This window comes from Sinohyriopsis cumingii, chromosome 12, assembly GCF_028554795.1.
Source record: "Sinohyriopsis cumingii isolate HCF-2022 chromosome 12, ASM2855479v2, whole genome shotgun sequence".
Classification (NCBI taxonomy): domain Eukaryota; kingdom Metazoa; phylum Mollusca; class Bivalvia; order Unionida; family Unionidae; genus Sinohyriopsis; species Sinohyriopsis cumingii.
In genome coordinates, this window is record NC_142972.1 from 18,038,195 (window position 1) to 18,056,326 (window position 18,132).

Genomic DNA, 18,132 nt, shown 5'->3' on the forward strand with positions numbered 1-18,132 from the left:
GATTCATTAATTAATAAAGTATACAATACTAAATTATCAACTGTGGTAGGTTAGACAGTTCTGTATGTACAGAAGAAATGTGAGCGGAGAATATGAATATTCCAGACTCTTCATTTTGGGGAACATCATAATGTTTGGGACTAAAATTATGTCATTATTATTATCATCAAAATACATTGAGAATTGTATTATTGTCTTCATCGTATAATGCTGCCTTCGTACCTTATTTTAGGAATTAATGTCAAGGTTGTACAGAAATGTCTCTGTGTTTGTGTGTGTGTGTGTGTGTGTGTTAGATTTCGAAAGTACCTTTACAAAAATTACTCATATCGCTACAATGTCTGCAATGTGGCAGTTCATAGTGATGTCTATCACTGGGGCATCATGCCGCAGGTATGTGGCATCATGTCCCACCCAGTCACATTATCCTGACACCAGGCCGACCAGTCATAAACTAACCTCTTAATGCTGAGCGCCAAGCGAGCCAAACGCTAGTACAATTTTTATAAGACTTTGGTACGAGTCGGCAGGGTTCAAACCCGCAACCTGCCACATCCAAGGCGGTTGATGTTCAGGAATGACTAGACTTCATTTTATTTGCAAACAGTATGTGTAGAAAAAAAAAAAAAAAACTCATGTGCAATATTTTCCAAGTTTCATTCAAAATCCGCTTCTCCCTGCCATTAGATGGATTATCCATACGTGTCAGTGGCATTTCATTTTCATTACATACAGACTCCATTTTGCTGTACAGGGCATCAAAGTCTGTGAACAAAAAGTATGGAATTGTTTTTATTATAAGTTATTCTGCCACAACCCACTTCTAAATAATATATGGCACTTAAATGAAAGAAATGGGGAATCACCATACATTTTAGCCATTTCTTCACAGAGTACCATCCTCCACACATCTGTATTATTAATTAATGCAGGATATGAATTAAGCGACTGTGACGCCACGTGTAATGACCTCGTACATATAAATAGTCCCTCCATGGCAGTGTCTTAAACCCAACGGACAAACGTTTTTAACATGGCAGTGAACGTAAGGTCTTTAGCCTGGTACCCTGGCCTCCCCCGATGCTTCGCACACACTTTTCTCGATTTTTAGTCCATTTTTCAGTATAGACATGTCCCAATAAATTTCTTTAAAACCCTAAAAACTTCAAATTTTCGGAAACCTGAATGAATGAATGCTCCTGTTAGTGCAGATTTATAAACTGCAACAAATTAGTTACAACATAAATGTATTGGCTGAAGCAAACGAACATTCACATACTTCAGTTGCAATTTAGAAATAAGTGTACAGGTTTTAACAATCTGTTTACTATTAACTTAAAATGTGTAACTGGTCAAACATGCATACTTTTTAGGGTTGCTTTTGACTTATTAGAACTTAAGTTTAAATGAAACAATGCAAGAGTATTCCACAATAATATCCATGCAACTATGAGAATTTTCAAAGATGTGCAACCAGTGTCTTACACTTAGGTCGTTGGATTTGATACTGTATTATGTGGCTTGTCTTGATGGAACTACTGCTAATTAGATTTTTTTCTCCACAAAACAGATAAATGCATAATTTCTGCCGAATGGAATATTTTAAAATCAGTCATATTATATGGAGTATTCTAGCTAAAGATGAAATGACATGAATCATTGGCACGATTTTGCATGTGTGACAACTTGCCGATGCGATATCATGCATAAAAGTATAAACATACATTACCAATATATAACTCAAATATTCTTGCTAACAAGTGTATCTGTAAGGCTTCTGAATTATTTTAATTGATCTTTTGAAGATTGTGTACAAACAATCTTATAAAAAAACTTGCATTGCATAAATATGTATATGTTACCAACTTCATTCCCTTCACCCTGACCCTGCTATTTGCTCTATTGGCTTTAATTAATGCACAGGCCTTAGGAATTCAGTCATTGTAGCTATACATAATATGGTATATTTTTTTTCCCGTCGTTTCTCATATGGGTTGACATTTTCTTACTACAACGGTTGAATTTCAAATACCCGGATTAATGCATAAATAACGATTAAACATCACCAATGAAGCTTTAGTTCAAATAAAGCGTCTCTGACACAAGAAAATCACAAGGATACGATTGTGCAATCTCTCACCATAAAGCTCCTGTCCCCGCCTCATTCATAATGGCTGAAAATGAGAATTATGCATAGTGACACTTAAAAACAACACTCAGTACTTCTTTAATAGTCACAGCTGTGACGAAAACAGCCCTCAAAACTGCGGTGCCACAGCTGTGACGAAAACAGCCCTCAAAACGGCAGTGACACAGCTGTGACGAAAACAGCCCGCAAAACGGCGGTGACAGAGCTGGAAATAATTGATTTAATGCGACATCTTAATTGCCAACACATTGTGTATTACCTCCGCCATCTTGAATTTCTCAACAGGCAGCAGCCATTATAGGATTCACGGTACTAATTTAGTTCCCATAGTAAATCTATGCAAACACCATGATATTAAAAATTCTATAACTTAACATTTCTGAGTGCTCATGGTCAAACCTATATTTATCAGTATAGATGAAACCTGGCTGACAGCTTCTTTGTAGAGGAAAGGATATGAGCAATGTTATTTTCTGCACCTTCATGTGTTTGAAACATGTGCTTTCAATTCCGCACCAAAGGGTCAAGTGCTAATTTTAGTAATAAATGTTCCAAGCTCAAGACTGTTAAAGGACTGAAATCCCATCAAGAAAACAATGGCTCTATTTTTTTCAGTCACAACTAGGATAAGCTCTCAAAAGACTCTTTTTCCCACTTAATAACGTTTATTATCAAACAATCCTGGCCACCCAAACCCATATATACTCATTTTACGTTCACCCATTTCCAGGCTGGTTCTCATTTTTCTATACAATATACCCTTTAGGGGTTAGGGTACGTCCCTCTTATTTTCAAAATACGGGTAAGTCTTGTTTGCAACGCAACATATGCCCAGTCACAATTAATAGGAATTCCTAATTCACTTAATTAAATAATTAATGAAACATTTTATTCCGTGTTTTGTCTAGTTTGCCATTGTATTTTAATACAGCGCGTGACGCGTCGCTTTGTTCGTGTGCGTGTCTGCATTGCTCCTAGATAATAATAAAGGTTAGCAACTGAACATCTTAAAAAAGGGAGTGAGAAGACAACAAATTTCTCACGGTGAATCATTGTTTACCTTTGTGCAAATACACTGGTGCGTATGTATCGCTCAGTACACAACAACAGGTGCGTTTCACGTGTGAAAATAATCCAATATTGTTATTTTTGTTCTTTTTCAGATAGCATTTAATTCAAAGAACAATTGTCTACCTTGTGCAAATACAGTAGTGTGTATAAAACACGCACTAAATATAAACAGGTGAAGTCTTGCGTGCGAAAATAATACAGTTTTGTTATTGTTACTGTTCTTCTTCAGATAACATTATTTTCGAGAATTAGGTCGGGACAGCCTGTGGGAAAGAGTGACTACAATATGGGCCTCGGTACACCTACCCAGACTGCCTTACATGTTTAAAGTGCACACGCAAGAACCGTTGTACCTAACGCACAAAATGGACAGCCATTTCCTGACATAGGTATAGAGGGCGCAAGAAACGTCAATCTCCCTTACTGTCTGAATTTGTACGGGTATCTCTTACAGAGCCTCAAGAAAGAATACATTTTAAGAAGACCAGTCCTTCAACGTGGAAGAACACTCCGAGGTCCCAAGAGTATATGGGATCAGTCTCTTTGTAAAACCCTTCCTGTAAACGGGAATGAACGTTCGAGGAGCAGATCATCTCCCCCCAAAAGGAGAAGTCGACCATCCCTCGCGTTCACAGTAGCGTAATGCTGCCTTCAGCGGGGAATAAAGTGCATCGCCCGTCTCCCGAGATGGAGGAACTGCACAACACTGAGCACTTCCGGGCTAGCCTATCGCGCCCACCCGAATGGAAGGAGCAGAACCACACCTTGATATGTGATGAAGACAAACTAGGCTCTGACAAATATATGTCGCTAGTCCGGTCGCTGACAGGTCATCGGTCGATGTCTTTTGTCCTGTCACCATTCAGTTCGTCAAAGTGACCGATCAATTTATTTTGGCCTGGTCACTATTCACCGGTATTCTCGTACCGGTCACCGACGTGATACCGGTCCATGCTCAGAGGCTTCATGGTACAGGGATATGGATCAGACCGAGAGTCCTCTCTCCCGACTCTGCCATCATATCCTTACTGGATTAGGAGCCTGTTAAGTATGTCTAAAATTTGGAAGGGGATCGGATCGTATCCCCCCTTTCCTATTATACCAATGAATCCGTAGGGATGTTTTGCCCTCCAACTCCAGATAGTTCATCACTCATGCCGCTTGAGTATAGGTGATGCCACAGCTCGTGTCCCGCCATGACCTTCTCCCCAAGGTGGCACCCACCAGGAGGACTGTAGGAATAACATCGTTGGGGAAAGGCATGTGGTCTTCTTCATCTTGAAACTTTTAGCACATAGAATCCCTATTCACAATGACGAAGAAGAACGGGAAATGGCTCGGGTTGCTCCTATGATACTTCTCCAAGGAACATTGTGAAGCACAGCAAGCCTCTTGCTCGTAGTGTTCTAGACCATGATGTGTTATCTTTTATCGTCTACTCCAACATGTTCGTGGTAGGAATATCTCAAATGAAGCCTCCTATCAGGCCTACTAGCTCCTCTCAGTTGGATGAAATGGAAGAGATCTGGTAAATGATGGTTGCCTCGTGGTATCCGCAGACTGATGCCTGAAACTATTTGGCACACACAAGAATATCCTTTACATTTTGGAAACGATCTCCGGGACTCAACCATGGCCATATATCTTGTTTCTTCCACAATCCTCCATGACTGAGAAAATATTACAGAGGTTCTCCACACGCCAAGCCTTTGTTCGACGACATAAAGGGTGAGCTGTTCCTTCGTCTACCTTGAGGCCTATGTCCATTGTTTCGAGTTACTGGGTAAATCTCTCACAGCAACCCATAGAACCTCCCCAGTTAGATGCAGGTGCATCACAAGTGGGCATTAAAACTGAAGCCTGTTCATACTTTATCATTAAACCGATTGAAACCATTGAGTAGCAAGTCTGGCCTCTGGTCACAATAGCTTCTCATGCTGGCCTCTTCTCGACAACATCGTTTATTATGTTAGAAGAGGCAGCTCTGAAACCAGCCGCGTTAAAACCCGTGTCTAGAACTCTGACCAGCCTTCACTTTCTGCCACAAGTGCCTAATCGGCGGAACATTTGCACATCCGCCTTCACAATGCACTGGACGTCTTGAAGATCTTCCTTAACCATTGTCAAGACCTTATAAGGGCTGCTTTGTCGGAAACTGAGTCTTTTCCTAAGACTCATCCCCACTGTGGCTTCACAAGAATTTGAAGGATCATCGGCATAGATTCTTCACACCAGCTCCTGACCCATTGCAAACGGCCAGAATACATACTAATGCGAATCTCCCCCAGTGGCCATCCACTAAATTCTTTTGAAAGAAGCAGCCTCAATCCAATGCACAACCTCCAATGAGACCTTCTCCTCGTCAATCAGGTCATCGCACGGTATTCGCCCAAGAGCATCTGGGAGGAAGTTCTCCAACCCGCCGTTCTTTCCCAGGGAAGAGAGAGACTTGCCCTATAGACTCAGACCCGGTCCTGCTGTGTATTTCTCTCCCACACCTATCCATAGGTGCTCGTCGAGGCATCTTTTCGGAGGCTTGGTCAGGCATCAAGGACAATGGGATGGTACTTTCTATTGCAAACGACAGAATTACCGACTCATTCTCTGCAACAACCTCCTCTGTGAAGGACTCTCTGTTCTTTCACCAATCCAACCTGGTAAAATATGGGGAACATGTGCACACCTTTTGTAAAAAGTGACGGAAGAGAGGGTTCTGAGCGATCTTACTCCAGCATTCTACTCTCAAATCTTCCTAGTTGTCAAGAAGAGCGAAAAATTTCGTATCATACTCGATCTCTCTCCACTAAACTTGTTCCATCCGGACGAACATTTCAAGATGCAAACTACTTACTCAATCCGGAACACGATGCGTCGGTCCGATTGGGTGGTCTCTATCCACCACACTGTAAATACTCCGGGGTTTCCTCGACCAGGACATTTTCAATGGGTTCTGCCGTTCGGAATCTCTTCCTCGCCAAGAGGCTTCAACAGAGTTCTGGGAGTTTCAACGGTTTATCTCCGGTTACTATGGACCCCGATTTTGAGAACAATTGAGTGGCTGATCCACAACGTTCATATTCAGTCCCTCCACCAGTATCAGTTCCGTTGTTGGTCCACAGTAACTCTGTTGGGTCCTTTAATCAACCTCCATTTCAGGATTTTGCTTAGGATGGAATGAATTTCTTCACAAACCAGAACTTAGTCCGGGCACCACTGGATCGCATAAAAGAATTCTGACACGTCTAGAGCTCTACGAGTACAAACATCGTTGTCTGCTAGCTTTACCTCTCCCTGTTGGGAACCTTGAATACTACTACGGTTCTGGTTCCTTAGGACGTCATCATATATACCCTTCACAGTTTTTCCTTCTTTTAAAGTGGAAACGACACAGAGATTCACTATCAGCTCTGATTCCTCAAGGACCAAACTTTAATCACCATTTGTGCTGGTGGGCGAATCGGAACTGACTGGATTCCCCATGTATGCACCGGACCCCTTCTCCTATTCGTTCACCAGCTTGAAAGATTCTGGTTTGGGGCGCTCATTTAGAGCCGGAGAGAGTAATTCTTCGGGACTTTTGGACTCGGGATGATTCGTCTTTCTACATCAACAGCCTAGAAATTAAAGCCGTATTTCTAAAATTTCAAAAGTGCATCGACAAAGTAAGGGGTCGATGTGTTATGGTCTCATCGGACAATATGTCCGTCGTAGCGTACACATGCCCCTCCTCTTGATGTGCTGGTATAGAACCTCCTCCGCTGGGCCATCTCGGAGAAAATTGCCACATTCCAGGGAAGAAGAACGTTTAATCGAACAGTTGTCCAGGTCAGACAAAATTGTCCTCACGTAATGGACTCTTCAATGAGGCTTTCTTTCAGTACCTCACACTCTATTTGTTGTCTGCCATATTCGTGCATTGTCTGTTAATATTAGCTTTCTCCTATTAAATAACAATTATGATTCTGCTTCCCTCCTATGTCTACAGGGATTTTTAGCCAAAAATCAGGTGCTTTCTGTAGCTCCGTCACCTACAGAGACTCCCAGTCTCAGTTGAATCTGTGCTGGAGATGATCACGACAGCCTTTTACGCCTAATTAAGGCACTGCGTTGTATCAAAATTCCCCGGAGAGAAAAGAAAGGATTTGCAAAGGTCTTTTTCTTCGTTTTAAGGATTTTATTGATACTTTGACCTCCACTATTCACGGTGGATTGTCACCACTATTAAAAGATCCTTTCTTTTTTGAAAGTAAAACCCCATGATTTTTTAGCCGTCTCTAACCATGTGCCTATCTAAATCGTTATTTCTTGGAGGATGGCATTAAGGCAGCAATTTAGCTTTCTACCTCCGCTCGTTAGCACAAGTCGCATAGTGGTGAATACTTACATTTTTCTCTCTGTTTTCTCTTTTTTTTTTTTTTTTGATCAGTTCAACACCTCAGCCTACTAACTGATAAATTCAGCTGTGAAATATGGATCGATAAGTCATTGCTGCCATTGCAATGAAGTTTGTTGTTGGGGTGGGGGTGGCGGGTAAAACTAATTTGAACTATACATTACTTACTCGTGGCTACTGCCAAATACCCTCCTCTCACCCTCGTTAGATATCCCGGCTTAATCGGCTTAATCGGCGTCTGTATAAAAAAAATCACTATTTCTACACATGCGCCTGCGAGATACACGAGTAGACAGTGTCTATTCTTCACTCTGTGGCAGGACGTACACACTCTCCATGAACGATAATTTTCGACACGAAAAACTAATTGCTGCGCAATATCAACGGATAAATATTGACAAATTTAAAATTATTTTTACCCAACTTTCATTTTAGCCAAGATTATTGCTCACTGTTGTTTTTGTATTTTTGTTGTTGTTGAGACCATACTAATAATAATACCATATGAATACGAAAAACTAGCGGGACTTGTTTTCAACCGGTGTAGGAGTAAGTATAAGTACTCTACACCACTGGATGAATAAACCGTAAAAGCAGATCAAAGGGAATAATGTTTGATGTGTGACATATAATAATTCCAGGATGCATTCACGTTGCTACTTTGATGGAAATTTGGGTATGCTGATATTTGAGCAAAGACATTTTCAGGCTATTCAGAATAAATGCCAACCTAGCAATCAATATTCTTGCATGCTTGCACTAAAACTATGTATATGCAGAGAAAAGGTAATGTAATGTCTTAGCAAAAGACGTAATTCATTGATGCATGGAAAAAACTAATTTTAGATGAGATACTCTTCTTTCAGCGGCTCTTTTACACGAATACATTAGCAGATTGTTATGAAAATATACTTAGAGTTACATTTCATGAATTATTTGAAGTTTCATGCCATGGCCCTTTGTATTGGAAAATATTCTGAAACACAGAAATCGGTAATTTCCTGGAAACCTAAGGGACACTGACTTTGGGTTATAATAGTCTGTGTTTATAAGGATGATTTATAATAGACACATAATTAATCTTTTAGTGGAAAAACTGATTATATAAAATGGTGCCGCGCCACACAGCTTTTTAGGATAACGTCGCCGATAATTGAGCACGGGCAAAGTCATGGTTCCGATTAAATTGGATTCATTTTGCTTTATCGCTGCTACGTGGTTTAAATTTACCTTTTTTTGAACCAGTTATGATGTGATTTCATATCATAAAATATTATATATACGTTTTTAACTGCACTATCTCGACAAATGTTTCTCAATATCCGGTTTAACTTCCACTGGATGAAGTTTTATGTAGAGAATGAAAGTTACTGAATTTCAATATTACGATGTTTATATAGGTTTACTATTGGAATTATATTATCACCGTGTACCGTATAAAATCTAGGTCCAGTTCGAGTTTCGCCATTTTCTGGAGAAGAAAAGGAAATGGAGCTATAGCTCCCGCTTAAGGCGGTATGATTTTATCTCGAACGAAACTTAATATGTCAAAGCCAAACTGTCATAAATTGTTCACTCTTTGTGATAAGGAATGACAAATGTAAATATAATACATTGCCATTGCAACCAGCCGAGCTAGATAATCGATGAATATTCAAGCTCAGGCGGACGAAGAAGGCAGGTCACAAAGTTTAGTAAGTACTTATCATTATTTCCGGTTGCTCCAAAACACTATTAACTTGTATCATCATTGCAACTGAAGGCGGTATGATTTTATCTCGAACGAAACTTAATATGTCAAAGGCCAAACTGTCATAAACTGTTCTGGAGTTCACAGTTTGTGATAAGGAATAACAAATGTAAATATAATACATTGCCATTGCAACAAGCCGAGCTAGATAATAGATGAATATTGAACCTCAGGCGGACGAAGAAGGCAGGTCACAAAGTTTAGTAAGTAGCCCATCAAATACTTTCCATTTCGTTTAAGTCTTGATATTTAATACTCTTTATGAAAACTGAGGCACAATTCAGTAAGTATAAATTGTAGGCCTATGGTTTGGAAACCGGTGCTGCAATATCAGAAGTTAATATCGTGATAATCCTAAAGATGTATAATTTTGGGGTGGGGGTGGGTGATCAAGAAAAGATTCGTTCACGTTTAAAATAAATTTTGATATTTTTTTTCTCCATCTGTGTTATTTTCTAATTTGTCATTATTGCTGGCCTCTATATTACAAAGATTAACAAGGTACATACATACATACATACATACATACATACATACATATAGAATACAAATCATATGGCGACTCTTAAACCAAGAAGACTAGAAAAAGACAGTCATGCACAAATAAAATTATCTCTTTTTTTATTTTATTTTAAATAATTCTCTATAGTTACTACTATAACCGTGAAATATCAGGGATATAATGTGCGCTTACATAACTATACATAAAACAAGAGCTGTCGTTATGGCTCATCGATTTCTAGGTCAATAAAAATATTTTTCAGCATCCGCAACAAGTTCAAATAAACTAGTTGAAACATAATACATTTAAAGGTTTAATTCCTGTAAAAACAGCCATATAAAGTTTTGCAAACACATCGTTTTTTGTGTTTTATTTATTCATCTTGTCTATGTTTTGCCTTTGAAAAAGACTCAGTAAGAAGTGAAGGCGCTCAAGCTAGTCAGATACTAGTTTTGCACTGTTCGATGTCAGTTTACTGCATATATATATATATATATATATATATATATATATATATATATATATATATATATATATATATAATACAAATAGTACTATCATACAAGGTTAGAGAAAATTTGAATTCGTACTCTAAGGGGATTCTAACCTAAGTCCCCGGGTAAACGATTCGAATCTCCTTAGAGTACGAATTTAAATTTTTTCTAACCTGTATGATAGTATTATTTGTATTAAATATTAATTCTGCCTCCCATTATCAAGCATTCTCCTATAAAATCCAGGGATAGCACCTTCCGTTTTGTCTGGTGTTTATTTATAATTCTCTCTCTCTCTCTCTCTCTCTCTATATATATATATATATATATATATATATATATATATATATATATATATATATATACACATATACACAGACAGACAGACAGACAGAGACAGGGTTCTGTTTGTGTGCGCTCTATAATTTGGCTGATTTACAAGATAGAGATGAAGCTGACCCATTTTGAGTCCGTTTTCAGTTATCGCTTCATTCTTTCTTCCACTACTAAGTCTTGTTGGTAGACTCCCCCTATCATTCAAACATAAATTGGTCCATGTTTTCACCAAGACATTTGTGTTTGTTTTGTGGATGTAAGTTGTTTCTTCCTCTGACAATGACCGTGATTAATTCGATGCGTTATGATCTCTCTCTCTCTCTCTCTCTCATCACATGTAAGATCTATAGCCTTTAGTATGTGGGAGACACTGAAAAGCTACACAAAAGGACTAACTTTCATAGATGTGATTGGATGACAAAAAAAAGTTGTACAGAAGCCCGGTCGCAGAATACTTCTCCTCCTCTGGACACACTTTCAGTGATATAACCCTTTTTTGCAATTGCTCACAACCCAAAGTGGAGTTTCGAAACCAGGAAAGAAAAAGAATCTTGCTGGATACGCCGCCTTAAAACATTGAAACCAAGCGGTTTGAACCAAGAAGACTAGAAAAAGACAGCCACGCACAAATATCTTTTGCAGTAGACGCATTTTCTTTTAAATAATTCTCTAAATTTGCTTAATAGACTATAATTACTACTATAACAATGAAATATCCGGGATATAATTTGTCCTTACATAAATTTACATAAAACAACAGATGTCGTTATGGTTCTTTGATTTCTAGGTCAATAAAAAATATTTTCCAGCATCTGCTACAAGTTGAAATAAACTAGTTGAAACATAATGCATTTAAAGGTTTAATTTCTGTAGAAACAGCCAGATAAAGTTTTGCAAACACAACGGTTTTTTTTTTGTGTTTTTTGTTTTTTTGTTTTATATGTTTATCTTGTCTATGTTTTGTATTTGCCTTTGAAAAAGACTCATTGAGAGTCGAACGCGCTTAGGCTACTTAGATACTATTTTTGCACTGTTGTAATACCTAACTCAACAAACCAAAATACTTGGCACTATTAAGAACTACATTCCTTTTCCAATAGTAATACTAATAATGATAATGTAAAAACATGAAACAAAGTCAGAAAACACGAGGCAGTTCACTATGTTCTAATACCTTAATGGTATTGTGAATGGAAATTTGCATACACAAACATTGTCCAATTAATGTGTGAAGATTATTTGATGTTAAACGTTGAGATGTGAGATAATGTTTGACCTACGAGACTTTGGCATATTTGATCATGTCATTTTTATCTGTCACTGAAAACATCCACCACGAACAGCAGAGAGGGCGATCAGACCACTTAACGCGTCACGTACGTTTTTTAGACAAAAAAAATAGTGACCCTTCATAGAGGTTATTAACATTACCGCGTCATTGATTGACCCAGACAAACAATGGATGCGGTCCACACCCTCTCTGCTGCTATATTATTATGAATAACATCAGAGTACAATCATGCTGAATCTTCATCAGAGTAATCTTGAATACGTTTATCGTTCTTCAAGTAATATTCAATTCTGATGGTGCTTTTTCTTCTCTTGGATTTATGTTCTTTCTTTTTCTGTAATATATCATTAAACTTCTATATCTATCTCCACCGCAATTTTTACAAATCTGATATAATCCTCTAACGCCGTTGTTACATCCAACACAATGTCGTGAACCAGCATGAGAATTTTTTGATAAAATATAATAATGTCTCCTGCAATATTCTCCATGGCACCTTTTGTTGCATTTATTTGTTGTTCCTTGAATCAACCACGTACAATTGTGCATATATTAATGATATCTGTTTAATTAAATTTATTAATTAAAAAATTGTTATATTAAAAATAATGGTACATCCAGAATCTCATACTGCAAGAATAGCACGAGAACGATTAGAAGCAATTAAAAAATGTCTTCCTGTCAGAGACTCATTCAGAAAAGATCTACAAGCGCAGCAAGAAGCACAAGTTGAATACGAAGAGGACACTAAAAAACTGTTTAAACCCGTCACTGCAGCTACTGAAAAAGTTACAGCTGTTATCAAAGAAGATCTTCTTCCGGTATCAAAACAAACAGCAGAACAAACCGAAAAAATAACAAGAAGAACTAAACAAGCAAAGAAGATTTTACGAGATCTTCCAACTGGTATAGCTGCGGCCCAACCTCCACCTGTTGGTGAGGAAATACTTGAAAGTATTGGAAAACTTCGTACTGAAGTCACCGGCGTGAAAAAAGAACATACACCTAAACCCAAACCAGTAAAAGAAAACGTAGAATTAATTGCAAAATTTAAGGAAGGGTTTGTCGAAGATATCAAAAATACTGAAAGAGAAAAATTACCCGAAAAAAATATTAGATTATATATCTAACAAATCTGTTGCTTTAAACCCCCCTTATGAAAAAGTAAATAATGAAAATCTTATTAAATGGATGTATCGCATATATGCAAATAAAAGACAAGCTAGAGATGATGATTTAGAATATAGAAATCTTTATGAAGAAGTAAACACACTTTATAAAGAGAAAAGACAACTAGAACGAGAAAAATCCTCCCAGTATCAACTTCCTCCACCTCTGCAACGAACAGAACAAAAACAATCTTATTCACCGCTGATGTCGAAAATTAAAGAGATGCTTGGAGTGACATCACCTGAGAAATCAGGAGAAGGAGCTACTGGCAGTGGTCTGGGAGATGATTTTGTTTTTCCTGATAATATCATTAATGATGTGTCACGGTTAGAAGTTCTCATAGGAGGAAAACGTGCCGGAAATAATTCACCAGAAATAATTAATGAAGCAGCTGATATTTGTCGGCGATTATTTCAAGGTGGTATCATGGATATCGGAGTTTACCGAGAACTTATCGATGAACTTGTTGATGATTATAGTGACTAGTTGTTAGATAAATAGCAAATAAAATAATATGATCATACATAATAATCATCGTAAACCCGTGCAGGTCAGAGCGGTAAACTCACGATTACCAGTCTACAGAGCTACTTACGGAGATGGACTTGGTGATGTTGTACAGGGATTATTTACAAGGATAGTTCCAAAAGTAGCACCTGTTGCAAAACAATTATCGATGAAAGCTATTGATATTGTTTGTAATAAAGCTCCTGGAGCAATTGTCAATGTTGCTGGTAAGGCGTTCTCGGCGATCAAAGATAGACTAGCACGATTAATGCGACGAAAACGACAGCCATCAGTGAAAATGGCAAGTACTGAAGTGATGCCCGCTGACGTAAGTAAAATAATAAATCAGGCTGAAAATCAAAAACTAGCGGAATTATCTGAAGAAGCAGAAAGAAATATAACATCAAATTTAATAGCAGGAAGCGGTCTTCGTCGACGATGATTTAGATCACCATTTGGAAAAAATGGTAATTATAATAAAAATGTTCAAGCGCGAATCCGACGTAGCATTTGATATGGAGGCACCTGTCCTTAAGTATGAATCGGTACGTGATTATCAATTTTATTCCTATGACGCAAGACAACCAAATCAGCGGGGAAGAATCGAATTACAGGTTCATGATACAAGTAGATATTTCTTACCGCTGAGGCATTTATTGAAGTAGAAGGTAGACTTGTAACGAATGTTGTAGTTAATACGCCATATGGTGCCAATTTGCGTGTTGGTTTTGTCAACAACGGGATTATGGCGTTGTTTGATAGCGCCACATACATGATTGATGGAAAAAATATTGAATCAGTTCAGAAGGATGTTGATGTTGCTACAACAATAATTGGTCTAGCGAGATATTCTGATGATTACACAAGATCAGCCGGTCCAACAATGATGTTTGCCAAGGATATTACTAACCACGCTGATCATGTTCAGTATACTAAATTACGGACAGCACAGGGTACTGCAGTTGATCCACAACCAGATGATTTTGAACATACAGCCAGACCAGCTGCTGCTTTTGATGTTATAAAAAGTGTCAATACGACTTACAACTTAGGGTTTGCAACACGCCGAGCAGCGCTGTCAGGAAATGATAGAAATTTCTCATGTGCAATTCCATTATCTCACATCTTTGGATTTCATTATCTCACATCTTTGGATTTTGCAGAAATGTTAGAAAGGTCATCTTTGGAGCTAAACACACAGTTGTGCTCGTAAGAAAGGGTGATAATAATGATGCAATCTGGCGAGGTGATGGTGTTGCTGATGGTGAAGTAAATATATCAAAGCTTTCATTGTGGATGCCAGTAATGACTCCATCTATTACTGAAGAACAAAAATTAATCTCTTTTATGGATCAAGGCGGTAAATCATTGCTATCATGGTTAACAGTAACCACAGATGCTCCACAAAGTTCTGTTAATGGTTTATTTACATGGCATATAGCATCACAACAAGGTGTTTCTGCACCACGGCATATTTTTATTGCGCTGCAAGATAATGCTCGGACAAATAATCAAGAACGTTCACATATGATATTTGCCAACCTTGGAGTTAATGAAGTTTCCTTGCGGATAAATGGACATCAAGAACCAACGGAAGATATATTGTTAAATTTTGATCAAAATCACGTAGCGCGTGTATATCATCGTTTAATGTCATTCATGGGACGTGATCAAAATATAGATACTGGTTTGCAAATATCACAACTAGATTTTACAAATCTATATCCGATTTATTATTTTTCACTGGAACATCTTGATTTGTCCAAACAATCTGTCGTTGATATACACTTTCGAGCTCGTGTTACTAACCCTCCTCCTGATATAGCTGGTCCACCTCTTATTCGCGGCACCTACAGAGCAATCGCGGTCATACTCGGCGATAAAGCCATGTTACTTGAAGGTGGTAGTGGTCGAATGAGAGTCGTTGATGCACCAGTGGAAAATCTTTGATCATGTTATTTAGAAAAATATATTTATATGAAAATGTCGTATGGTCATATTAATGTTACTCTGACTCCCGTCAGGTCAAAAAGCTTCAATCAAAAACCGCCAACAAATGCGGAACTAAAATATCACTAAAACGAGATCAGATTGGTGGTGGTCCAAACAAATTATCGTTGACAAATAATCAGATTAAACATTTCAATAAGGCCCTAGAATCAAAAACCGGAGTTCAATTACATCTTTCTCCGAGCGCCATCAAGGATATGGTTAAAGTAGGTGGTATATTTCCGCTTCTTGCGGCTATTCCGGCATTAATAGCTGCTGATGCTCCAACCGGTAGCAAAAGCAGCCGTGTTAGGTGCTGTTGGAACAGCTGCTGGAATGGCTATAAAGAAAGCAGTCGGAAAGGGATACAAAAAAGGGACGCGGCCTAAGATTACCGGGATCTCGTTGGGGAAAGGGTCTGAGGCTTCCACGTTAGATGCTCCAGCATCAAATTTTGACTTACTTGATGCTGCTAAACGATTAAAAATAAAAGCCTTTAGAGGTGTTTTTATGCGAGATCAATTACCAAAACAACCGAACAAACTCGAAACAGGTATTATTAATCTCGACTTGAATTCAGGACCTGGTACTCATTGGGTATCATACGCGGTTGATCCACGTTTAATCGTTTATTTTGATTCATACGGGTTAGCTCCACCTGTTGAATTTATCAAGTATGTTGCACCACTTCACACGCAAGTTTGGTATTCAACGCTTCCCACACAAACAATGACAGATCCGCCAATATGCGGCCGTGAAGTAATTAATGTACTTAACGCTGTATCAAAATCATCCAAACCGCCACATAAAGTCGTGCATGATTATACAAGCAACCGCTTCGTCACGCGTAAAGCGTTTTAAACAGATCTTTAGATCTTAGATCTTATATAATGGTTGATATTTACGGAAGAAGATCTTCACGCGTTGAGAAAAAACCCGACGACGTTGATCTGTCAAAGTACGCGACTAAAGATGAACTTGCTGATATTATGAACCTGGCTGGAGTTGATCCAGATGAGGTTGTTATTTTTCAGGATCGATACGGAAAACTAAAAACGAGCAACATCAGATGCAATGATATAGTTCGACGAGTACTCGGTGCAGTTACGGATAATATCCCCGTGTTTACTGACGGTGGTAGAATCAGGGATTCAAGTATATAGCTTACAACCATCAGAGATGAAATTGCAAAAAGTGTTGCTAATCGCGTGAAAAATACCGGTGACACAATGACAGGTGAACTTAGCATGAACGGAAACAAGATAGTAGTGTTAAGAGATCCAACATCCGACGAAGACGCAGCAACAAAAAAATACCTCGACGTCAACTACAACACCGTAGATGGTAAATTATCCACGTTGCGGGCCGAGTATGACGTTCACGTGGGCGCTTTTGGAAGATTTCGAAGAAATTTTCAAAACACCGATGAATCCATAGATAAATTCTTCGGCACTCCGCACTCCGTTGACATAAATCTCGTCGATATCAAGACGAACATCGACACGATCAAACGAACACAGCAAGACATCGTAGCGGGGATTCCTGAGATCGTTAATAAAACCAATTTGATTAAAATCGCAGCCGGAATAGCTCCCGGACATATCACAAACATCGTATACACTGTATCATCGGGATTCGCAACCTGGTCGCAGCAAAATAAAACTATTAAATGTACCGCAACAGTCACTGGCGTGTACAGGTTGTCTGGCGTTTAGTGCTGCAAAATTTGAAATATTTACAACGTATCCATGGCGTCATTCAACTGATAAGTTTTCCGGGGTTGTATCTGTCATATTAAATAGCGGAACCGAAGAAATTTTTATTCTGGAAGCAGCTGATAAGAAATTAACCGCAACATCTTGCTGGTGGTGTTTGGAATTTGTAGCTGAAACACCTCAATTGGTTACTGCATAAAAATATAATGAGTACCTCAATCAGTGATCAATCTCAATACAGGTACAATCAAGCGCGTGCATGGCAGGCAGCATTAAGAGATCGAGTCGAACAGTATACAGTAAAAGTAAAGATTAGTTATCGTTGATGTGATTGTTTATTCAGTATCCGCTGTTGTTGCTGGAACAGGTGTTATATTATCAGCGGTGACAATGATGGCACCAGTAGCCGTAACTATTTGTATTTCAGCAGCAACAACTATTGCAGGTGTGCTTAATATCATCACAAAAAATATATGCACCTGCATGAATGAAAAATTATCCGATTATATAATAAAATTACACACAACGACGGTAGCATACTCGAAATTGTCCTCGTTGTTATCAGCGAGTCTCAGTGATAGAATTATATCTGATTTCGAGTTTTCAATGATGACTAAAATATATGACGAAGGTATCGGTATTAAAGATACAAGTACTAATAATGAGAGAATTACTCCAGCAGATCGTGACAAACACAACTCCATCAAAGATAACGATGATCTCGGTAAGTTCAACTAATCCTGAATTTAGTATTAACTTTCCTAC

At 38.4% G+C, this 18,132-nt stretch overlaps 1 protein-coding gene across 1 annotated transcript in view; it reads left to right on the forward strand.

The window, feature by feature from the left end:
- Positions 1-9,461: 9,461 nt before the first annotated feature.
- The window catches only part of LOC149786043 (guanylate-binding protein 6-like), a 131,151-nt gene continuing 122,480 nt past the window's right edge, over positions 9,462-18,132 (forward strand). Inside the window, exon 1 of the mRNA XM_089976325.1 lies at positions 9,462-9,566. Coding sequence (XP_089832451.1) covers positions 9,519-9,566 — 48 coding nt within the window. The 5' untranslated portion in view covers positions 9,462-9,518. The remainder of the gene's footprint in view (positions 9,567-18,132) is intronic.